This window comes from Oculina patagonica, chromosome 7 (genome assembly GCF_052425735.1).
Source record: "Oculina patagonica isolate OP01 chromosome 7, crgOcupat, whole genome shotgun sequence".
In the NCBI taxonomy this organism is placed as follows: Eukaryota; Metazoa; Cnidaria; class Anthozoa; order Scleractinia; family Oculinidae; genus Oculina; species Oculina patagonica.
This window is the reverse complement of record NC_135764.1, coordinates 24,369,229-24,394,016: the sequence shown is the minus strand read 5'-3', so window position 1 is coordinate 24,394,016 and position 24,788 is coordinate 24,369,229. Positions and strand designations below refer to the sequence as shown.

The 24,788-nt window shown below is 38.9% G+C and overlaps 1 protein-coding gene across 1 annotated transcript; it reads left to right on the top strand.

Moving 5' to 3' along the window:
- Positions 1-218: 218 nt before the first annotated feature.
- On the top strand, positions 219-24,770 carry LOC144660437 (uncharacterized). The gene is made up of 19 exons (XM_078521054.1): positions 219-397; positions 3,657-3,686; positions 4,017-4,410; positions 5,913-5,967; positions 6,274-6,312; positions 6,491-6,525; positions 8,816-8,940; positions 12,232-12,378; positions 14,039-14,120; positions 14,901-15,133; positions 15,907-15,981; positions 16,655-17,007; positions 17,569-18,159; positions 19,120-19,286; positions 20,546-20,713; positions 21,479-21,779; positions 22,316-22,510; positions 23,255-23,343; positions 24,034-24,770. Exons 1-19 carry the CDS (start codon positions 373-375, stop codon positions 24,074-24,076), a joined length of 3,147 nt encoding a protein of 1,048 aa, XP_078377180.1. The 5' UTR covers positions 219-372; the 3' UTR covers positions 24,077-24,770.
- The last annotated feature ends 18 nt before the right edge of the window (positions 24,771-24,788 follow it).

Genomic DNA, 24,788 nt, shown 5'->3' with positions numbered 1-24,788 from the left:
ATTATTTCTTTTTGAGAAGCTCACAACAATTTTTTTTCTACGCAATTAAGTATTTTTACTTGCCGTTTTGCATGAAAATATTAAATGTGTTCCCTTGGATATTTTGCTCCGAGAATGTTCTTACCCCCTACCCCACCGGCCTTTTGTCAAGACCAGCCTCGTTTTGACGCCAATTTGTAACCTCGCCTTCCCGTGCGTTCGAACAAAAATCGATCGAGCTCACAGAAAAATGGCGGGGCAGTTGTTGTGGTGAAATATCAGAATCATCACATCATTTTGCAAAGAAAATAAACCTCGTTGCTACCGCCGTAACGACTTTTAGATGCTTTACGTATAACTGAGGAAATTTTATCGTTCTTCGTCAACTAAAGGATGGATTTTTCAGAAATCCACGAAGGTAGGCTAAAGACGTTTGTTGGCGTTCTCCAGCACAAAGCGTGTAAATTTCTCCGTTTCACCGCGTGGTCGATTTCAGTGCGATTCTTCGTTCGCACATCCGAATAAACTTACTGAGTGCAAACAATAATGTTTGAGAGCCATAATATTTGTACTTTTGCAAATGGAGCAGCTAAAATCATGTGTGTTTTTTGTCGGTAATTAGCTGCTGTGTAGAATTTCTGTTTAGTTTCCGTGTCAAATGGCAAATGGCTGCATTTCGGGCTTTTCGCTTGCAATTTTATGATCGATCAAATTAAGATGCAGTATGCGTAAGCTACCAAATTATTTTCGTTTATATTACAATTTATTAAACGAGCTTTAGATTAGACCTGAAAAGGAAAAGTGGGTCGTCACATTCAGACCTACATGGGCTTTTTGTCAAGATAAAACTTGGACATTCATGAGTCAATGAGCAAACTATTTTTTTTAATTAAGTCAAAGGAGTGATGATAGTTGCTATTTTTGAGTGCCAGTTTTAAGATACTAGAGTTAATCACTGCAGAATCATACATGAATTAATGTACAGACCTCTTAACCTAAAAAAAGACAGAAATCTGAAGAGAGGTAAAAACAGGGAGATTTAGTAAAGGCAGGAGATTGATCAACTGACGGACAAAAATAATTAAAACCAGGTACTAAGCAATTATGACTCTCATGGCAAAATCATGAGTCTTAGAGGTCTGAATGTATGTATGTTGTTGGAGTGAAACTAGAGGACACATGAAGGACATGTCACAGGGACATGAAGTCGGGGCAAAATTACAATGGGTGCACACACTAGAAAATGTAGCTAGGGCATGTTGCAGCGACTTGACCCATAATTGTGTTACAATGGGACGTCTCACTGCAACACGTTCCTGCCACATTTTCTTGTATGTGTACATCTGGATGTTGTACTTTTGTCCCCGCTATAGGTCAGTGCAGCATGGCCTTGTAAGAAGAATCAGTCATAATGGACAACAGTTTTTCCTTGCTGCTTACATTCACTATCAAGTCAAACAAACGATTGCCGGTCAGATCACTCCATGGTCAGATCTGTCCCAGTCAGATCGCTCCAAACTGAAGTGACTTCGCTCCATGCTAAAAAAATGTCTATGTTGTGGTTTAATTTTATCTTTGGTTTAAACTTTTTCAAACCAGTTTGATTTTTATTTCCCTTTGTTTCAGATTATGATAATCAATATGAGACAATGAAAAATCAAAATCAAACTGGTTTAAAAAATTTAAAACCAAATATAAAATTAAACCACAACATCTATCAAGATGATTGAGTACTTAGTTTAATTGAAACTCGAAACTCGATGGCTCCGTGTTTTGACTTTATAGTGTTTATAACTTGCTACAGATTGTTTAAATAACTAAAAGTCTGAAGTAAAAGTTGAATTAAATACAGACCAACATGTTATTTTGCTGTTCATTTTGCCGTAAAAAAGCTGTCAGGAACTGTCAAACATTTTCTCAGAACCGTAGATAATTCAGCGAAATTTATAATGTTTGGCAACTCAAGCGGGCCCAAAATCAGTCGATTGTTGCGTAGTTCGGCGCACTAAATAAACTGTGAAATGTGGTAGTGTCAAAATAAATTTTTCGGATTGTTCCTTGCTCATGACAAGCTGACAAAAAAGAATTGTAAAAGTTAGTTGTTTATACTTGTGACTATCTTGTAGCTTCTAACTTTTTTGATGGAGTGATCTGAGTTTTGTTGGGAGCGATCTCACCATGGAACAATCTGACCACAATTCAAACAAACCACTGAAAAAACAGTCCCAAGTTTTAAAACTATCATTTGTTCTTGTTCTGTGCGTGCACTGCTGAGACAAACAATATGTTCTCCTTTACAGAGCGTTTCACAAAACTTTTGACAAGCGGTTTGCGAAGTTCGTTTGAAACTTCCGAAGTTCGCCGTGAACTTGGGAATTTCATTGCGTAGTTGTCAATCAAATTGCGAACTTTGTAACGAAGTTGCGAATTTCACGTGCAGCTAAGTTAGCAAGATGAGAAATTCGAGTTGCTTTCAAGTACGTCTTCTATCTATTTTCGATTGAAATGCCACAATAGAAATAAAATTAATTGTCATAGACTGAAGTCAAAAACGAACGAAACTTCTTGGTGGTAAAAAATATGTAAACAACTTACCTTGCGCATTTCCACCTCCGACTGCAGTTCTCCGCTGGTTTTAGTTTCACAAATATTTCTTCGCTCTGCACTCTTTAATACCTCGAATTAATTGGGAGCGGTGATTCTTCCTGCAGCAAATCAACTTGATACATCAGCGAGTGTTTTGCATCGAAAGGTAAGCTTAGTTTCCTTGAAAACATCATATCGACTTGATCCGAAGTGAGACGTTTCAGCTGAAGTCTACTTGTAAATAATTCCGTTCGCTGAGAGTAATTCAAACATAAGCTGCTATGTTTTTCGTCCTTTTTGTCCCTAAACACAGCAATACAATTCGGCAAGTCTACCATTACAATCGAAAATAGACGGAAGACTTGGAACTGTCTCGTTGAAAGCAATTCGAACTTCGCAACTTGCAAACTTCATCGCACGTGAAATTCGCAACTTCGTTTCGAAGTTCGCGATTTGATTGACAACTATGTAATGAAATTCCCAAGTTCGCAGCGAACTTCGGAAATTTCAAACGAACTTCGCAAACCGTTTGTCAAAAGTTTTGTGAAACGCTCTGTTAAAGTGGCCCTGCATTTTGTACATTGAGATTTCATAATTAACTTTCCTCAACAAGGATGAAATTGGCAATCACCCACACACCCAGATGAGTCTAAACCCTGTTGGGCAAATAGAAATCGCAGAGTTTTGTGTAGTTTAGAAATGTACTCTCCCAGATAGTGGGTGTTGCCATGTTCAAGTTCTCACCTCTGTCTATGTACCTTATGGTTACAATTATAAGTGGCTTAATTTTACAATTTTTTCCGAGCAAGATTTATTGACTATTTATTTAGCGATTTTCCGAAAATTTTATTAAATTAGAGATATTGTGTAAACCAGTTTTAAATTAACATATAGCTAACATGGAAACAAATGTTCTGAGTTCAGAAGAACAAACTCACTTTGTAAGCAGTAGTAAATTCTTGTCTGAAAGAGAATAAGAAAAGGGTTTGAGAACTGCAGAACACATCCAGCCAAAATTCTGAGAAGAATATTGAGCATGACGTTATATTGTACTATTGAACCTGTCTTTGTTGATTTGTTTCTTTTGACAGATGAACTAGGGAGCCTCGGAGTTGACTTTGGTAAGTTAAATTTTTCTTTTATACAGATGTAGACAGGGATGTTGCTATAAAGGGCCGGCTGCTGGCTAATTTCACCGGCTGAAATTTCACATGAAAACAAAGACTAAGGCAAACATTAAGAGATGCCAAGACCAGAAAGCCAGCTGGGCTTGTCTATGAGCTGGCTTAGTGTTTTCTTAGCTACATCCCTGTGTAGATAGGTATTGCTTTCCAAAAAGGTTTTTTTAATTATAAGTTTTAAAAGGATTTTTTTTATTGCAGTTTCTGTTCTGTACTGTACTGTTTATTTAAACATACAATAACATTCACAACTGTCTCACTATGTCTTAGAACACGGAAGACGAGGTCCCAGACCACCATTCAGACACCATGGACCACAGCCATTTCCTCCCTTTGGCCCCGGTGGCCCTCATGGGCCACGCATGCCTCCAGGAGGTCCCATGCCAAGACCACCAGGTCCAATGATGATGGGCCCTCCAGGGTCACACCCTCGTGGACCCATGGGGCCCATGATGCGAGGCCACATGCCAGGTCCTCATGGTCCCCCTGGCCCTATGGGGATGCCAGGACCCATGAGACCAAGGTTCCCTCCAGGGGAGATGGATGGACCACCTCCGTGGAACGACAGGGGGAGGGGGAGGAGACCCATGAAGCAGCAACCCCAACGGCAACTAAGTAGAGAGAGTCCAAAACCAAAGAAGAATATGACACCTGATAAAACAAAGTAAGAGAGCTTGTTTTCAGTGAAGACTGTGATAAAGTGTTATATGTTAAATAAACACGGAAATATAAAAAGATAAACCGGGAAGAAGACCAAAGTTACAAACGGCCCACTGGTCCATACTGTCAGATCTTATCCTGGCTGTCTGGTTATCCTGGTTTTTAGTGCAGAATGCACTATTGTGATGGTTTGGTGAGGCTGTCGTCCGCTAAACCCCTAAAGCGCTACAGTGTAAACTTTTAATCACCAATTAATTAATTAATATCAATTAATTAATTATTCCTTGTGGAGGGGGTGGGGGTGGGGAGCACCTGACCGTACCCCTAGGTAAAACCTGGAGCACATCTACGTTACTTTCATATGAAGATCTCAAACGTATATATTTGTTTCAGAAAACCCTTTGCTCTCCTTGTGGTACTACTCAACGTAATTTACACCAAACACATGCGCAGATTAGTCTACGTTGTTTTCTGGAACTATCATGAACATCGCTTGTATTGCGTGTTTGCGGTAGGCTTCCTGCAGACTTCTTGGCGCCAAGTAAAAACCGCAAATTAATTAAATTAGATTTTGAGACTTTCACAGCGCTTTCGTAATTAGGTATGCAAAAACTTGCACCGGGATTTTCGGCGTGAACACCTGATAACCAGGAAACAAATATCCTAGCTGTACTGCGTTTTAAAAAACCTGTCGAAAAATATGTTTTTTTGATTAGATTTGTTTCTTTAGTTTTTGAGAATCGTCTTTCGTGCAGTCTAAACCGTAACTTAATTAAATTAAACAAATGTCATCGATGCCGCCGTAAAACAAACAAAAAACAAAAGTTTCATGTTATCGCATTTTCAAGGAAGACAAAAGTATTATTTTTGTTACAAACGAACAAAAGTGTCGTGTTACGTTTGCAAAGATTAGCGTAAGGAACACCTGGGAAAGAATACAAGTAGCCTGTGAACAGTTTTTCGAAAGTAAAATAAAGCAAATAAACACAAACATATATAAAACATCATACTTTCAATTGTTCCATATTGCATTCTGCACTTACCAAATCATCAAGATTTTCTAGAAGAGGTATTTGTGTCTTGGATGTTATTAATCTTCAATCGCCATAATAAGATCCAAGACACAAATACCTCTTCTAGTAAAAGTCGCTGGATGAGTGACAATGTGCTTTTTCCCAGACAGAATGTCATCATTCCCACCTAGCAACCTCTGTCATTTTGCTTTGCAATGCAATCAATCAACTGTGACAACAAACATGACAACTGAGACCATTAAACGCTCAACCTGAATCCGCTGTATTTGCTGTAGATACTACGTACAGCTACAGAACTGTGTGCTCCATTACCCATGAGCCAACTGTCTTGTCCCTCCAATCTTAAGAATTGAAATTAATTTTGCATCATGGAAATTCGAGTTCCATCCCTCGCTTTGTATTTCAAGATCTGGCCTTGTGGACTTAACAATGTACTTTTCTGTTAATAGTCAATTTAAAACTTCACTTTTAGTAAACAAGAGTCCAAGGCTGCTGCTGGAGAAGCGAAAGGACCAGCTGCCAAGAAGGTAGGTTGTGTACAAACATGTCCAATTTCTAAGTTATCCCTGTTGACCAGTGATTTTCACTTTTTTAAAAACAAAACTCAGACCTGCCAACCCTCCCAGATTTTTTGTCTTTCTCTGTAAAGAAAGCGGATCACTTTTCTGCTTCTGTTGTGCCGTTCAGCAAAGCTAAGTGGGGTTGGCTACGACTAAGGCTGGCCTCTCCTTTAACTTGCATTAGGTGAAAGCAATAAGGCTGTTTGAATTGATCATAAACTATTTTCCATAGAAGGGTTGTATCAAACGTTTAAATACTTTTTAATTTTCCAGCCCAAAAAGGCAGATGACGATTTGGAGGATCTTGATGAGGTATAAACAACACTTTTGAGTCTCATAGTAATAAATATTAAACTATTATGACATGTTTACATGTACATTGTAGCTCTGCATGTATGCATCATTTTTATACTGTTAGCAGTTTTTGATTTTTTGCTGATTGTGTTATAAACAAGTAAATTGTGATTTTTTTTAATCTGCCTTTGTTTAGGAAAATCTGTTAAAGAGTGATGATGAAGGTGAAGGGTAAGTCAAAACTGTGAAAATGTTGAACCTGGAAGATGCATATTGCAAGCCTGCAAATAATTTTTGTTTACAAAAATAATTTTTGTAATTTGTCCGACCAGGGGCCAGTTTTGATCGGACAAGAAGCCAGTCTGGTCGGACAAAAAATAAAAATAGGCCCTAATGGGTCCGTGTGTTCTGCTGGTATAACGTATCAACATTGATAACTGTCAACTTGGCTAACACCAAGATAATTCGTCACGCAAGTTATTATGACATTTGAAACCTATAAAAGTCGTAACCCTTGTGCATACAAAGCAACATGCCAGCTACCACTGCTTACGTTACAAACCACAAACCACAATAAGGTCTGTTTCAGCGCGTATAAATAGCAAACGTGCAAACTGAAAACAATCCAATATATTTTTTTTTGTCAATAGCTCGTTATTCTTTCACTCAGACGTATACAGGATGGGATTTTTGATTATTTTTTATTTCACATTAGCTAACGGGCGGTGAGGGTTTATTTTTTTCCTCCAGGGAAAAAAAAGGCTGATTGCGTATTCGTTGTCGTTAGCAACCACTGTGTGCGTCACAAGCCACAACTCTGAAAGCAGGCCAAAACCGTCGCTCACACACGTACAAATCTAGCAGGATATAGAGCTCTAAGCAGGAGCCTGGACTCCCCATTGTTACACTCTATTGTTACGAATTGTCTATTTAAACACACTTTTTTATATCAGAAACGGAGAAATTTTTATCATATAGACTAGTTGATAGTTAAGATATCAAATTTAAATGATAGCAATGCCTTTTTACTTAGTCTATAAAAAAGAAAGTATCTGCTACCTATTGTTACCACTTTCTTTTGTTACACACTTCTATTGTTCTAGACATTCCATTCCCTCCTTTGATAGCAATATGTTCTGCTTGGCATTATGCCATTTGGCATAATAGCAGCAGAACACAAAAAACAGTATGAAGAAATTAAATTTTAAAGAGAGTGATTTATTTTTTTGGGAACAAAACAGTTCAAACGGCCAATGTATGCGCAATATTTTTAGACCGGAAGTCTTGCTTCTACTCAGGTGACTAATCAAGAGTTTTAAATGTTACCTATTTTTTCCTGACAAACTAGAAAAAAAATTCTGGACTAGCAACAAACAAATTGTCAAAAGATTGTATCAGGCGATTGAAATTTATTCTTTGACCCTTTCTGAAAACAATCTTCAATTGCGCTGAACTTGTTGCATTCAAATTCAATTTTCGATTGACTACAAAGCGTAATTGCACATTTCACGCTTTTCACGCAATGAAAAAACTGTCTACTGTCAACGAAGTCAAAAACAATTATTTGAACCAAAGATGTTCATGAAACAAATTTGCATTCATTCTGATTGAAAAACTTCTGGAAAAAGTTTTGAAACATTTTAGATTTGATTTGTTTCTCGGTCAATAATCTAATCTACAAAACTTGGAGTTATTAAACAAACACCCTGCGGCAACCGGCACGTAATAAAATAAGACTTTGAATGTTTATTTGTGACAGTCACATGTAGCGAAGTCAAATAAGAAGAAATAAGCGATCTTTTATGACATAGTTTAAATTATGTGTACAGTATATTCTTCGAAGTGGAGCGTTAACAATTTTTAAAGATTATCAACAAAATGCAAACATGGTGACATGACGTCTGGCTGTCGGGTCGGCTTGGTGGAAGTTTATTTATTCCCGATCGCTGATGCGAAACGGTATCTGACGGGTTTTAATCTTGACATTTCAAATGTTTTTGCGAATGTTTTGCTATCCTGCGTCCACGATTGCATAAAAGATTGATTGCATAGATTCAACACACTGTGGAAACGGATATTTGGGCTGCAAACTCGGAGTCAATTGATGTTTTTTTTTTTACAGACATGCACGGACATAATGTCCGACCAGGCCAAGATTTTGCCGGTTAAAAGCTGAAATTTACCGGACATTTGTCCGATGACTGACTGTTATTTGCAGGCTTGATATTGTTCATCTTTATGTTTTAACAAGTCCATTTCTTGTTCTGGCTAAACCCTTGATCGAATGTCAATCATAAAAAAATGGATGTGCAACAAACTGGACACCAGAGTATTAATGGAGAGAGTGTGACAAAGTTAGTTAGATGAAGATTGCCAGTTTTGGGACCATAATGTCTAAATGTTATTTTATGGAAATTTAAAAATAAAACTGGCACTTTAACATCAAAATTGGTAGCGCGGCCAAAAATCTCTTTACTTATGTCTAATGCCTAAACATATTTTTCTAAATGTTATTTCACAGTGCAAATGATGTTGATTTGGACGCTGTGAGCATTCATGGCGATGATGAGTTGGACGAAATTGATAAAGAGATCAAAGGGCTTTCTGAAGGTGCAGCTGAAAACAGCAAGAAGACGCCTCAGAAAGGTACAACCTCACTTTTTGTTGCTATGCCTACATTAAAGGAGCTTCATCACAGGGATTTCGCAGATTATTGGTCTAAATTGTTCTGAAATTTATGGTTGGTGACTTAACCCATGGAAAACATTATCTTTGAACATCTTATGGAAGATATTACCTTAATTTGTGAATAGAAATCAAACTACGGCTATAAATATTGATTTTTTTGAAGATGCACAGAAACAACTTAAAAAATTTAGCCTCAGTTTTTCAAGTTATAATCCATTTCCATCCTAGCCATCTACAGCCAAAGATGCTTGTTTACACTTTTTTGGTGCTCTAATATAGCAATAATTATTGTTAATGTTGTGGTTTAATTTTTGTCAGTGGTTCATTTTTTTCAAACCAGTTTATTTTTTTTCAAACCAGTTCAATTTTTTTGCACCAGTTTATTTTTTTTAAACCAGTTTATTTATCAACTGTCTGAAAAGGGCTTTCATCTTTTGGGGTGTGGTGAAAAATAGGGGCATGGTATTTTTTGGGGGGGTTGAAAAGAATAAACACGGAAAAATAACGAGAATTTTTTGTCCCTACCTACCTCCCTCTCTTCCTTCCCTCACAAAAACAACAAAGTATTCACTAAAGACAACAAGGAGGTTGTTCCAAAAAGAGAACTATTTGAAGTATTATCCCACGCTCACAGAAGAATTGCCCACAGGGGAAGGCAAATAACAACTAAATGGCTGCGCGAAAAATATGCAGAGGTAAACCAAAAATTAATCAACATCTTCGTGAAAATGTGTAAATTTCACGCGGAACAAAGATCAGTAACAAGCCATGTCAAGCTAGTACAGCAACCTTTCCAAGCTCCAACATTCCTGCATATGGTCGAAATGGACTTAATGGACTTTCGCAAATGCCCTTGCCAATGCATAGAATCTCATACGTGGGTCCTAAACATAACAGATCATCACACCAAACATGTGAGCCTTTTCCCTCTCACAGCTAAAACAGGAGAAAACGTCCTTAATGGATTACAAGAATATTGCTACACGTATGGTTTTCCACGAAACATACTGTGCGACAATGGAAAAGAATTTCGAAACAAAAACATTGAGACGTTTTGTGCAAACAATGACATCACCATAAAACATGGCGCACCAAGGACACCTCAGACACAAGGATTAATTGAACGATCCAATAGGTCATGCAAGGAAGACATGCATACTTGCATAGTCAGCACGGCCGGAAAGAATGTCGCAAATTGGTGCAAATATTTGGGTGAAGTGTGTTACACACGCAACATCTCATACCACTCTGCCATTAAAACAACACCTTACGAAGCAGTTTTCGGCATGAAACCTCACAGAGAAGTGTCCACATCTGCCACACAACAAGTCATTTCTGATGAGAATGATGACCAACTTGAAGACCCAGATGCACATTTGGAAGCAAGCACCAGTGAAATAATGGAAGTGGAAGAGTACAATGAAACATCCACAGAGGAAAGACAAAGAAAAAGGCTTAAAATCTCGGAAAACCAAACCAAATATAATGAAAAAATGGTACAACAGAGTCAAAAGAAATCTGCCAAGAAATGTAATCAGTTTAAAGTTGGTGATGTAGTTTCTATCAAAATTGACAGTGGACAAAACATCACTATTCCACCCAAACATGCTGTTAGGAAAAATAACTGAACTAGAAAACCAATATGCCAGAGTAGTGACAAAGTTTGGAAGAATCCAAACTCTCATTTCTCCAACAAGATTAAATCTTTGTACTGCTACCAATCTTTCATTTGATTATACCAAAGAAATTTCCTTTACGTCAGCTTGTAAACAGGCTAGCATCCAAAATGCATAATTTGAATGGAGAACAAAATGTTCCAATTTTTCAGCACAGCATAATATAATGTTTGATGTTAATTATAAAGATAGTATTAATGAGTGAAATTGAAGACTATAGAGACAAATGTATTACTTTAAATACGGTTAGCAAAGTTGCATTAATGAAATGTAACCTTTCTGGACAATATTAGCAGACCATGTAATTTATTGTTGCTAAGCCAAGAATCTTGAACCTTGAGAACAAGTTGTATGTGAAAAAATTACCATTAAAAGTGAAATCTTACAACTGTAAACCGTGTTATTCATTTGAAAATAGAGCTGCCCTTACTTACTAGTAAACTGTAACCATAACAAACGGGAGTGAAACTAACCGCAAGCAAACTGGAGTGAAACTAACCGCAAGCAAACCAAGCTGAGACTAACCGCAAGCAAACTGGAGTGAAACTAACCGCAAGCAACATGGTGAGACTCTAAAGGAGGCCGTAATTTAATAAGTAATAACTTTGTGTTAAAATCACCTTGACTCATATAACTTTTAAAACAGGGGTCCTCTAACCCTAAGCCCAAACACTTTGCTTAACTTCAACCATACAGAAAGAACAAACAACAACTCTGATTTGTAAAATATCTTTATTGAAAAAAATTAAACTGTTCTCAAAAATTGAACTGGTTGGAAAAAAATAAACTGGTTTGAAAAAAAATGAAACCAAATATAAAATTAAACCATAACATTAATAAAACTCAACCATTATTTTTAGGTTTCCTACGACACAAATATAAATTTTGGCTGTTTAAAAATCTGTTAAAATCCATGACAAAGCCCCTTTTAAAAGTCCTACATGTATACATGAATGATGATAAAGTGCATACCATATTTTCTCGATTAAATGCTGGACCCCAATTAAACGCCGGCCCCATATAAACGCCGGGTCAAAATTGCTAGTTTTTAAATAAACGCCGGGGGCGTTTGTTCGAGGTACCGGCGTTTATTTGAGGTCAAGCTAAGAACTTAGTAAATTTATTCTGTTTGTCACAAAACTTGATTGCAACATAAACTATTCAAACCGTAGTAATGTGCCTTTGGGTAATAATCACCTTTGGATACCCATGGACAGTTTTTCGGGGCAGAATGAAGAGAAAAATCGTCCTGCCTTGCAGACAAACTGCCCTTTGGTCTCAAAGATCGGTAACAATAAATCAATCTGAAAAATTGGCAGAAAATTGCAGTCTTTTAATAAACGCCGGGCCCCGATTAAACGCCGGCTTCCAATAAATGCCGGGTTCACCAAGCCAAGTTTGAAATAAACGCCGGAGGTGTTTAATTGAGAAAATACAGTATATGACATTAAAATTTTTGTATGTGTTAGCCTGGAAGCACTTTCAATTGAATAACAGTTTTTAACCTGTACATGTACATTCTGTATACAAGATTATGGCTGGAAATTAAATTACGGTACGTTTTTTTTTACAGCGGAAGAGAAAAAGGAGTCTAAAATTGCTACAGTAAAAAAGGAGATAAAAAATGATAGCGACAGTGAAGATGAAGGGAAAAAGGAAAGACAACGTTTTAAGTCTGAGCGGCCAAAGGAACAACACAAGTTTGAGAAACCTGAGCCAAGTATGTACATGTAGAACAAAACTTAAAAGTATTATTAAGTACACAATGATTTACTTGGGGGTGTTGGTAATCCCTAGTAATAATATCAAGTAAGATATCCACTTGGCAGTGATTAAATTAAAATTAAATTAAATTAGGTTGCATGAGTTCGCCTGTGACTTTGCAGTCCAATTCAGGAAGAGCAAATACTCTGACAGACTGGACATCTGAATTCAGTAGAGGTTAGAATTGCGCTGGCATCTTGTGGGTAGCTCCAGGGGCGTTTATTGCCTTAGACAATACAGGATTCCACCCTGTTGAGGGGACTGATAATAAAAACATCGCTAACTAAAGTTAAATCCGGTATGTACTTAATGCACACTGACCCAGTGCTGGAAATAATTTTTCTTACTTGAAAGGACATGTGTCCTTCTAAACTTTACTTTTGAACGGACATATTGCAAAATTGGTCGGACACTAATTTGCATAAATGTGATTTGCATTTAAAAAAGTAAAAAGAATGTTATATAAAGAGCTGAATGTTAATGAATATCAATCAATAACTTCTGCTACAAAAACTATTCCTGCTTCAAAAACTGCTTCTGTTGAGTACATCACTGATCAGAAGATTCTTCTTCTAAAGCAGTTAAAATCCGAAGACAGCTACTCAGAGAATCATCACCAATCAACAAACGTGAACAAGAGTTATACAAACAGTCACCAGTAGTGGTTGATTAACAAGCGACTACATTCTTTCCCCAAATCCAAGACAAGGTTTCAGAATACTTTATAGCTTGAAGATGTAACGTGAGAATAAATCCTTCGGTATTTTTTAAGTACTTTGAAGCTCTTATTAAATTAAGTTGATGGGTGCCAAGTCACGCTCACTCGTCACGCCCGGTAGTTTTTTTGGGAAATAATTATTATAATTATTGTTCCTAGCTGGAACAGGTCAGATTTTAGACAATCACATGAACTAACGGTTCAGATATCAACCATTTTCGAGAGCAACAGTAAAAAATTTCGATTTCAAATCAGATGCGTTCAAAACTTTCCAAGACAGTCACGTAAGTTCTCGGACATCATGTCCGAACATATTGCAAAATTGGCCGAACATTCGGGCATATTTGATCGGACGACAGTAATTTCCAGCACTGCTGACCACAGATTACCTAAAAATCTTTCACATCCAGTCTGTACTCGGTTGATATACTCTGTGTGTGGCCAAGAAATTCCATATCACTCACTTAGAGCAGTTTTCAATTGAGTGTCGTATAACCAAAACCAAAGTTATTACTCTGGCCAATCACAAAGGACACAGGCAATCCAGTGAACCAATCAAAACTCGAAGCAAATACATGTAGCTGGCACAAAGCGCGGGAAAACGTGCGCGAGCAAGTCACGATTGGTTTTGGTTTTAGTTCTGATTGGCTGAGAAAGTGGCGCGAGATTTTTAAGCCAATCACTAAGCGTAGTAATGCAAAACCAATGCAAACGCAATTCGCTTTCGACACTCAAGTGAAAACCGCTCTAAATGAACAAGGTCAAGTTTTCCGCTCATTTACATGTACCACCTGATAGCTATGCATTCTGCTTAACTGGGATTGATACTTCCTTTAATTTGTTGTGTATCGGCGAGAAAGAAGCATAATGATTGCTTTTTTTCTTCTTTCACTGTTAGAGAGGGACTTCAAAAAACACGATGACAGAAACTGGAATAGAAGAGATGCAGGGAGGGGTCGTGGTAGAGGAGGACCAATGATGTATGTATTAACCTTCTAATTTTTTTTTTTTTTTTTGTAACTTTTGTTGACCAGAGTAGTCTTGAGTAAGGAGATGTGTCGGCGTTGGTGTTGCATGTTCTGTCTTTGAGATTATTTTGTGACAGCAGTGAAATTTGATACTCATGCCCGCTTCTTTGTTTACTGCAAGGAAAATTTGCTACCACTAAATTATTACCAGAAATACTTTGCACATCATGTAAATTTCCATTGCTATAAATTGTGCCTTTAATTCCGATGATACATGTAGTGAGAAAAGCGCCAGTGTCGCAGTGTTTCGATGAGCAAGATGTTTATCAAGCCATGCGTTATGCATTTGCAACCATTTGCTGACATGTTGCATAATACAGCAAGTGAATGCATACATTTCCTTTGCTCTCAAAAGACTGAGATTCATAGCAGTGTAGCCATTTGTAGCGAGTCTTTAATTTCTTTTGCAGCTGTTCACAGCCAGCTTTCAAAAAGTTTCTCTTGCTGTACAGCCGTTCCACCTCGTCTGTTCAGCTGTTCGACTTCATTCGTGTGAAATTTTTTTTTACATCTGTTCAGCCGTTTGACTTCATCCATGTAAAAACTTTTAACATCCGTTCACTTGTTCAAATTCATCCATGTAAAAATTTTTCGAAGCATTTTGGCCATTCACAATGTCTGAACTGAACGGCTTGTTTACCCGTTACTTATCTGTCCACTTGCCACGCATTCAGCCTAACACACAGATGCCATTAGAGGTGACATAATTTGATTATTTTCTTTTTATTTTAGGGGACCACCACCACCAGGAATGATTCGACCAGGAATGCATCCCCCATTTCCTCCCAGAGGACCAGACCCCTTTATGCATGGCCCTAGACCTGGAATGGGGCTTGGGCCTGGGCATCGGCCTGGGCTGGATCATGGACCTGGATTTGGTCCCAGACCTCGCTTTCCACCCGGACCCAATGGACCACTTCCTGGTCAGATGCCTGGACCACGTGATGGACCATTTCCCCCACCAAGTATGAGTCTTATGATTTGTTCACTGTAGATCTGCCTGCCCTTGACAAAATGATTCCCTTTTGCCATAGTTGGTTGCTACATTAATTTGGAAACATATCTTTTTTGGCTGTGTTATGCCTATAGGCCTGACACAACATTTTGTTCTGACTGGAATGTGACTCTTTTGTTTTGAGATAAAATTATTAAATCAAATTGTGGTCATACATTACAACTGTTGGTTTATGAGGTCGTATAGTGTGATTGTCTGGGTCAGAGTAGTTCTGAGAAGAACTGTTGTTGGTGACTGAGGTTTCGACAACCTGAGCGGAAGTCATCTTCAGAGTGAAGTGACTCATCCAACTTCATAGTCACTTGACTCTGAAGATGACGTCTGCTCAGGTTGTTGAAACATCAGTCACAAACAACATTTCTTTTCAAATCTAATCTAACCCAGACGATCACACCATATGACCTGAGTGATATCTTGGGTTCAAACCATTTACTATGTTGGTTTATTTTCTCCAAAGATTTTTTGTAGTCTTTGATGATCTTGATTGCATACCCTTCCCCTCCCCTCTTCCCTCCCAAAGAGGGATAAGCCATTTAGCTACCCAAGATTCTCACTCGATGGTAATCAGTGGTTTGTGTTGCAAAACTTGATGCAAGTAATGTCCTCAAGTACATCTCTTTACATACTTGGTGCTTATTCCCCTTGAATTATAATGTGCACATCAATAATGTAAGGTACACAGTGTCAGATTATGTCCTAAAGGAAATTGCCTGCACTTTTCAGGGCCACCACAGGGGAAGAATATCCACATCAACCCGCACTTTAGACCTCCACCTGGTGGAAGAGGAATGCCAGAGGGTAAGGAATCAATAAAATAAATAAAAAGTAAACTTAATAATAACATTATAATTATACTCAATTGACCACTTCCTGGAAGGGGCTTTTCAGGGCCATAGCAAACAAACATTGAAATAAATATTGTACCTGTCAATAAACATAACATGGTTGAAAATCCCGAATGGCGGGAGGCAGACCAACAACTTGCTGTTTACAAGAATAGCTATAGGGGTGAACTTGGCACTACAAAGAACAACTCCAGCTAGTGGTCAGAAGGGATGAAGCCGTGTCTGATCTCAAATCCAGTGCTGCCCCTACCACTCAAAGGAACATTTTAATTGAATGAAACTGTCATAGAAAATCTGCTCAAAACTGTCTGTTTAACATCTGCCAAACAGTTTCTTCAAGCAGCCATGTAATATTTGGTGTGTGGCAAAAAACCCCTATGTGTAAAATTGTTTTAGAGATTCTGAAAGAATGAAAACTCTGAACCATTGCTTGGAGATGTGCAAAGGTTTTCCAGGGGTGTTCCTAACACACTCAACAGAATATTCTGTCCATTGATAAAAAATGAGAAGTTGAATTCTGTCTTAGCATTGTGTTGTCACAGCAATTTCACATTGTAAAGCACAATTGAGCATGGTATACTGTCACACAAAACTTATCATGTTTTGTTTTGTTTTCTTCTTTTCAGGTCCACCTCCTATGCGAGGACCACATCCAGGTCCCCCAAGACCCGAGATGCCAGGACCTCCTGTGCCAGTTTCCCATTCAGGTCCACGCCCAGAGGGTGCTTTTCCACCTGGCCACGGACCTCGAGGACCACCTCCAGTCAGAGGTCCCCATATGGGTCCAGAACCAGGACCCAGGCCTGGAATGGGACCTGAACCAGGCCCAAGACCCATGGGCCCAGGTGGTCATGGTCCTATGCCAGGCCCAGGGCAAGGACCTGGTCCAAGATCTATTCCTGGTCACTTTCCAGAGAATGACGTGAGGCCACCCCATGGTGGAATGGGTCCTGGTGTCAATGCGATGTCGCAACCTAGGGTAAGTAAGATCCTTGGGTGTTTCTGCTACAGAGCTTGGTGCCATGAACCTGTGCGTCAGCTCAATTGTGTCCATTGAAATCTAAAATGCTATGTGACAGGAATACCAGGTGCACTCTTGGTAATACTAAGGTGTTTGCCAAAGCGCTCTCTGCAGCATTTTCAAACTCTGCAAAGAAACAAACAGGAAAAGCAGGAGATGTGTCTCATTTTCCGATTTGGGACTTGCCAGCTGCACAGCCTCAATTCCAACATGTGTGCAAGAGACAGAACCTATTAATTTGAAAATCAAATCTTGTGGTCCATTTATAATGAACAGTTATCCACTGCTGAAGAGCCAGACCCAAAACTTTTGGGTTGTTTGGAACGTTTTTGGTACTAGACTAGATAACATTTGACCTATATTATTTATACAACCAAGTGCCATGCAGCCATCAAAGTTTTGCTTTCAATTACTGGTACAAGATACTTGCTGGTTTATTTTTTAGGGTCTTGCTGCAGAAATCTTCCCTGTGCCTCCCTTGCCATACCCAACACCTATTTTTTTTTTTTCATTTTACAGGGTCCCCCTCCAGGGGCACCAAACATGATGCCACCACGTGGTCCATTACCAGGGCGTACCCCAGCATCAGGGGGACCAGGTCCAGGACATCCCAGCGGTGCACCAGGAGGACCAAGCCCCTTACCAGGGCAGCAGCAGCACCCAGCCATGGCACCTAGGGGACCTTCACCTGGGATGCCTCCTACATCAATGCCCCCTGGAGGCCCAATGCATCCAGGAGCCATGCAGCCAGGAATGCGACCCCCTATAATGAACCAGCATCCGGAGGTGCCCATGTCTGAACCTGATCGCATTGTCATTGGTAATCGTGTGACAGTGTCTAATATGGATGCCGCAAATTCAGCAATGCGAGCTGGAGTGCCACCACCAGGCTACAATGCAGCAGCCGCTATGGCTGCAGCACAAGGGGCTGGGTTTGCTGCAGCAGCGGCTGCCGCGGCAGCAGCAGCTCGACAGCAGCAGCAGTTTCCCTATGGGCAGCAGTATCCATATGATTATGCTGCTGTGTACGGTGCAGAGTGGCAGCAGATGATGCAACAGCAAAGAGATGCTGCTTATGCCGCTGCATATGGTCTGGATAAACACACAAAGGTGAGTTTGAGGAATAAGAAATGTTTCACAGCAACAGTGTGACCATGTAATTATTGAATTCACTTTCTTCCATGTAAACATGAAGGACCTTCAGATTAGAGTACAAATAGGAGATTAAGTAAAAGTACATGAACCACTTTTGAGTTTCTTTTATAACACTTTCTCAAAGCCCTCACTTCTCCCTGTTGCTAACTAGTTGAAAAGGAGACTATTGGTACAGAATAGGTATGAAAATCAAAAGCATAAGCACTAGGATTGAAAAGTCGTACTCATACTCAATCTTATGCTCGAACTCCAATCTGATGGGCCCTATTATCCAATCTGGAGTCAGGAACAGCTTTCAGTAGACAAGTTTCTGATTAAATTAAGCCATTACACTTTTCTTTTTGCTGTAAAAGATTTAGTTTAATGAGTGAAATCAAAGCCGGTTGCACACAAACCCTACCTCAAGCTACTTTATACAAGTTTGCCTAATTGTCTGTCACCAGTAGATTTTTCTCTGCCTGAAATTTTGAAGCATAACCAAAACTGCTGCTTCTTACAAGAAACATGGTGAACCACACTGCTGCCAATTTCAAATGATTTCACTTTCTTCCATGTAAACATTAAGGACCTTCAGATTAGAGTACATTACACTTTTCTTTTTGCTGTAAAAGATTTAGTTTAATGAGTGAAATCAAAGCCGGTTGCACACAAACCCTACCTCAAGCTACTTTATACAAGTTTGCCTAATTGTCTGTCACCAGTAGATTTTTCTCTGCCTGAAATTTTGAAGCATAACCAAAACTGCTGCTTCTTACAAGAAACATGGTGAACCACACTGCTGCCAATTTCAAATGATTTGTCTCCAATTCTAAATAAACAATATGAAGAGAAAAACTTTGTTACACCAGTAGATTTTGATGCCAGTTAGTTCAAGGGACCAGTTGTTATAATTGTCAAGTTCATTCGTCTCTATAGAGTCATAAATCAAAGAAGCGCAGACGTTACAGTGCCGGCAGTGCAGAGAGTGACTTCAGCAGTGCATCAAGGTCGCCATCAAGATCAGCATCACGTTCCTACTCCAGATCACCAGGGAGGTCTTGGACCCGCTCACGCTCCTTATCATTATCGCGGTCACGATCCAGGTACACTCAAATGTCGATGGGATTACAGCACTGCAAATAACAATCGGTCATGGGACATTGGCTGACCAAAATTTGCTAATGTCCGACGTGGTCGGACATGACGTCCAGACAATTTTTTGATCGTAAATTATTTTACGGCAACGATGAATAAAAATCTGTCCGACCACAATTTTGTTTTGACCGAACAAGATGGTGTCTTAGTAGAACATATGTCCTTTCAAGTGAAAAAAAAAATATTTGCGGCCCTGGATTAATTAATGATTGGCTTGACCTTCCAGATATCATTGTATGTGATAAACCTTCTGTCTTCTGTTTGCCACTTGCCTTTTTTACCTGTCTATCAAAAACCTTGTTTCAGTTTTGGTTTTGCAAAAAGGTTGAGAACATCCAGTGGTAAAAAGATCGAAGAGAAGAGGCATTCTAAAGGTGTCGGTCAACATTTAAGAAAATAATTTTTATGCAAACAAAAAGAAACATGCCAAATTCTAGTCAAATTTGCATGTGTTTATCACGTGAAACTGGGGAGGCGTGGTGGCCTAATGGTTAGCACACTTGACTCCGAGTCAAATGGCCCGGGTTTGAGCCCCGGCCAGGGCGCTGTGTTGTGTTCTTGGGTAAGACACTTTACTCTCACAGTGCCTCTCTCCACCCAGGTGTATAAATGGGTACCGGTGAATTAACTGCTGGGGGTAACCCTGCAATGGACTAGCATCCCATCCTGTTGGGAGTAGCAATACTCCTTGTCGCTTAATGATAATGATAATGATAATGATAATGAATTTATATAGCGCATTTTTCATATATATATGTTCAAATGCGCTGTACACATACTGTAATTTACTACACAAGGCCAGACCACAACACCGGAAGCTTCGTGCCCTACTCTTTGCGAATAGTGTGTGGGTTCTTTAACGTCCCCTGTGATAAGACTGAAGATACAGGAGACGGGACTTACGGTTTATCGTCCTTTTCCAAGAAGACTAGAATGTCTAACCATTTGCAGATGTAATTACAAAGGCAGCACATTCTCCTCAGTTATTTTAAAACCCTGAGTGTTGGTCCGGTCTGGGGTTCGAACCCACGACCTCCCGCACAGCAGTCCGGCGCTATACCAACTGAGCTAACTAGGCGGCGGTTAAATGCTAATTAATGCTACAGAAACCAGGATAAGCTCTGGTTGTATGGGCCACTTTACCTTTCTTTATCACATGAAACTAGACTCTAATTCAGTCAACTTAGACAAAACATTCATTTTTCAGATCATCTTCCAGGTCAAGGTCATTCTCCAGATCAGTCTCGCCACGCATTCCACAGCCAAGATCACCCCTTCGTACAGCTAAGCCAGCCCCCCATCCAAGACGAGTGGACACTCGCAGGGAACGCGACAAGGAAAGACCTGACAGGAGTCGTGAAAGAGACAGGGCAAGGTTTGGGCAATTTGCTGTTGCGTTGCATAGTCTAAAGTTTCAAATAAATTCTGAGGATTGCTGTTTCGGAATTTATCATTTCTTCAAGCCTGTTGATAGTCAAACTTTTAATGAAGCAAGTTAGGTCATTGCCCTGTATTGCATTGCGCATCCGTACTACGCAGAATTTTACGCGTACCGGTAATTAGCGCACGCACATAAACAAAATGGCGGCTTTTTCTATGCGGCTTAATTGGCGACAAAAATAAATCGTTGTAAACAAGTATGGTGACCTATCAATTTCTTCTTAGATTTTGGGTAAAGCGATCAAGTTCTTTCTGTAAAACAAAAACAGATCAATTTTTTTTTGTTTGAAAAATAAATTATCACTAGAAATGTGTACTATGCCAGTACTCACAAGTGAATTATTAAGGATTTATGTGGTATATACAAGGTCTTCCTGCTCTTAAACGAATATGGAAACCCCACTTTTTAAATTTCAAAATTAAGTCCCCTTAAGGTAATCAACAAGTAGGCAAAGTTTGGTTGAAAATCAATGTTCAGTTTTATTTCGGGGCATTGACCTTTAATGTTAATGGTTAGTGCAAAAGTCTGAAAGATCATTTCAGTGTGCTTCTAAATTATTTTGAGTAAGATTTGTGGCAATTGAATTATATGTTGCTGTTAATGAGATGTCCAAGACTGGAGGGAACCAAACTAGAAAGCTATCTAAGCAGCTTTTAACAAGCATAGTTCTGATTTGTCCATTTATGTTGTTTATGGTAGAGAACGACCTGACAGAAGCAGAGAAGCCTACAGAAACCGTGAGAGGAATGAAAGAGAAAAACCCCGGGAGCGAGAGCCACGTGAACAAAGGGACTCCCGAGAACCACGTCACGACAGGCCACGAGAGAGAGAAAGAGAGAGGGACAGAGGGGATCGTGACAAAGCCAAGGAGAGGGAGAGAGACAGAACTAGGGACAGAGAGAAGCCAAAGGAAGGTCATAGAAGAAGTCGAAGCAGAGATCGATCATCTCACAGAAGGGAAAGTAGAGAGTCCAAACACTCAGAAAGTAGTTCTTCCAAGGTGGGTACACAGAATTAACAAAAAAGCTGGTATTTGATGAGTTGGCTGTTGTTTATTTCATTTTTTTTTTCTTTTCATCCTGCTTGGTAAGCATTTGAAGGGCCTGTGGCGTTGAAACCACAATGTTGTAAATGTTTCTTAAATAGACGTCAGGCATTTTGCAAGCACAAGGCGGCATATTCTTCATGGCTGAATACTATATCGTTTCGAGTTATGTATCTCCTTTTGTGGAACCAAATTTACTTTTCTTGCTTGACTCACTTTAAATTTCTAACTTGCATGTAAAGTACATGTGTGTCATTCTAGAAAAGTATGTCAAGCAGGAAAAAAAAATTGTTCTACAACAAAATTATTTTTATGACTCAGTGCAATAATGGCATTCACGCATAAAGAGGATACCTACAAGGGGGTGCTTTACATAATATAATAACAGAAATAAGTAACATTTGAAAAACAATAGAAATGGATTGCTTGCTTCTAAGGCCTTGTAATTATTTCCACAATATTGTTGATGTCGTCGTTGTTGTCTTTTACAGCGTATCGTAGTTGGACCTTCAGAAAGTAAGAGTAAGACATCTGGCTCCACGCCTGACTCAAAAGGCAACCGTGTTGTCGTAACCAAGGCATCTAGCAGCGGCAAACCTTCAAACCGTGTTGTGATTGGTTCTTTACCCGAAACGATAACACCAAGCAGACTGAAAGAACTTCTACAGGGGATTGGCCCAATTCAGGTATTATTGACTTTGACTTTGTTTTGTGACCTTTTCTTTGATATGATGTCATCTGTTCATAACTAAAGTGCATAGTTGAGGAGTAAATTTTATTAACTTAGAAGTTAAGGTGATTCCACTGAAATAGAAGGAGTATTAAAAGTTTTCTGAAACTTGGTCCAGGTTACAATTATGTTATGAGGATTAAAAAAATGAAATAAAAAATGGGGGTCACCGCGCTAGTTTTTGTGTAAAATGGATGGCATTATAGTAAATATACGACCCGCGAGGTATATATTAGGAACCCTAGTAATCCAAATGGGGATTGCTATTGTTTTGAGAAAAATCATTTTTGCATTAAAAAATTAGTCTAGTTCAACAAAATAGACTTTGATCTTATATTAAAAACTATTCTTATTGTACAGGAATTAAGATAATGAAGAAATTAAAGATTTTGCTCTGTGCGCACGTTAAAATTAAAATATCTCAATGTAGAATTTGAAACTTTTCTTTAAATTGCAATATATTGTAGACAACCGTATGACATTTAAATTATTGCATTAAAAAATGGGGGTCACCGTGCTCGTTTAAGAGAAAATGACCATTTATTTCCTTACCGAGCTTAGCCTAAAGGGAATCTCGTAGTGTTCTGTGCGCACGCGCGCTCGTGCACGCGCTAAATGACGCAAAAACTTATGCGCAGCTAGAATGCGCAATGCAATACCGTGGAATCACCTTAAGTAAGTTTTTTCTTTACCTCAACAGCAACTGAAGATGTCTACAACAAAACATAAGGCATTGGTGACTTTTGAGAAGAATGAGCATGCCTTGGCTTGTCGGCGCAAATTTCACAGGTAACTTGGCTTATAAAATGATTCATGATCCTCTATGTCAGTAATAGTTCTTACTTGTATGTGACAAGATGCAATGTGCCCAAAATTGACATTGTTTCACTGGACCATTTCTTGTGCAACATTAACATGCACCAAAACAAATTTTAAACAAGTTTGTACTAAAATGACTACATCTTGAGACAAACGATAATACTTTATTATTGCACTTTACCATGAGGAACGACAACAGCCTCTATGAAGATGAATTGTTCAACAATGACACGAGCATGTGACAATGAAAAAATCTGAGTCCCCAATGGCAATCAAACCCATGGCCTCCCAGATACCAGTTGGACGCTCTAACCAACTGAACTATTAGAGACTCATGGTGAGCTGGGCCATTTACTAGGTTGATATGTGGCACGTGTCCTGCATACTGCTAGTATCAGCAATTTTGAAATCATCAAGTGTGTAGTAGATAATAAAGATGGTAAATTTTAAACTCAGTGTTAATTATGAAGGTGAATTATTCAACAATGACATGAGCATGAGACAAAGAAAAAATCTGAGTCTCCGAGAGGAATCGAACCCAGATACTGGTTGGGCGCTCTAACCAACTGAGCTACAAGAGACTCATGATGAGCTGGGCCATTTACTAGGTTGATATGTGACAGCCTCCTTTACAATATATTTTTTAATATTCTTTTTCAGGACCGTAGTTGATGATAGCCAGGTCACAGTCGACTTTCTCTGATTTTTAAAATCTTCATTTCACACAAGACTTTACATTTTGCAGTCCGCTTGTTTTGTTTGTTGGCGTTTGTGTTGTTTGTGTTTGTGTTTGTGCCGTTGTTTCATTTTTTGTGTTCATAAAACCTGGCTTTTATAGATAAATCTTATACCCTCTGCAAATATTGTGCTTTAACTTTATTCATGCTGCACTCGATAAGGCATTGTTTTTATTTGGATACTTTTCCTTTGGATTACGTTTATACTACAAAGGCTAGTGATAATCTTGAATTTTTACATTTTTGTAGATAGACCTTTATCGACCTAGTGGAAAGTTAGGCTTTGTTGTTTGATTATGCCATAAATTACTCTGCATATCGTCATTCAGTTGTTAAACATCGGTAACTGGGCTAGGTCTTCTTTACCGTACATAGTTTTTAAAGAGAACCCAGTAAGCTCCTAATGCACTGCCCTAGTAGCTTGAATACTTTCTTCACTCGTTTGACCACTGTCCATTTTTGAGTTTGTCATTAAGAGGGAGATACTGAGTTGACTAAGTTAGCATGTGTGACTAGAAAATTAAATCACGCACACGACATTTAGTAGAGAAAGATGTAGATACGAATTTAAGCTGATGCAGTGAGACATCTCAAACGCTTTTTGTGGTATTAGTGTAAACAAAGAAAGAAAGAGAAACAAAGTCTAAATCAGTTTTTAGATTAAGTGTTCTACCAAAG

Bases quoted from the DNA above. Each gene is read 5' to 3' on its own strand.
- LOC144660437 (XM_078521054.1), top strand. From the start codon at position 373: ATGGATTTTTCAGAAATCCACGAAG. The intron at 17,008-17,568 runs GTAAGTAAGATC...TTCATTTTACAG, and splicing joins ATGCGATGTCGCAACCTAGG to GGTCCCCCTCCAGGGGCACC. The intron at 23,344-24,033 runs GTAACTTGGCTT...ATTCTTTTTCAG, and splicing joins TGTCGGCGCAAATTTCACAG to GACCGTAGTTGATGATAGCC.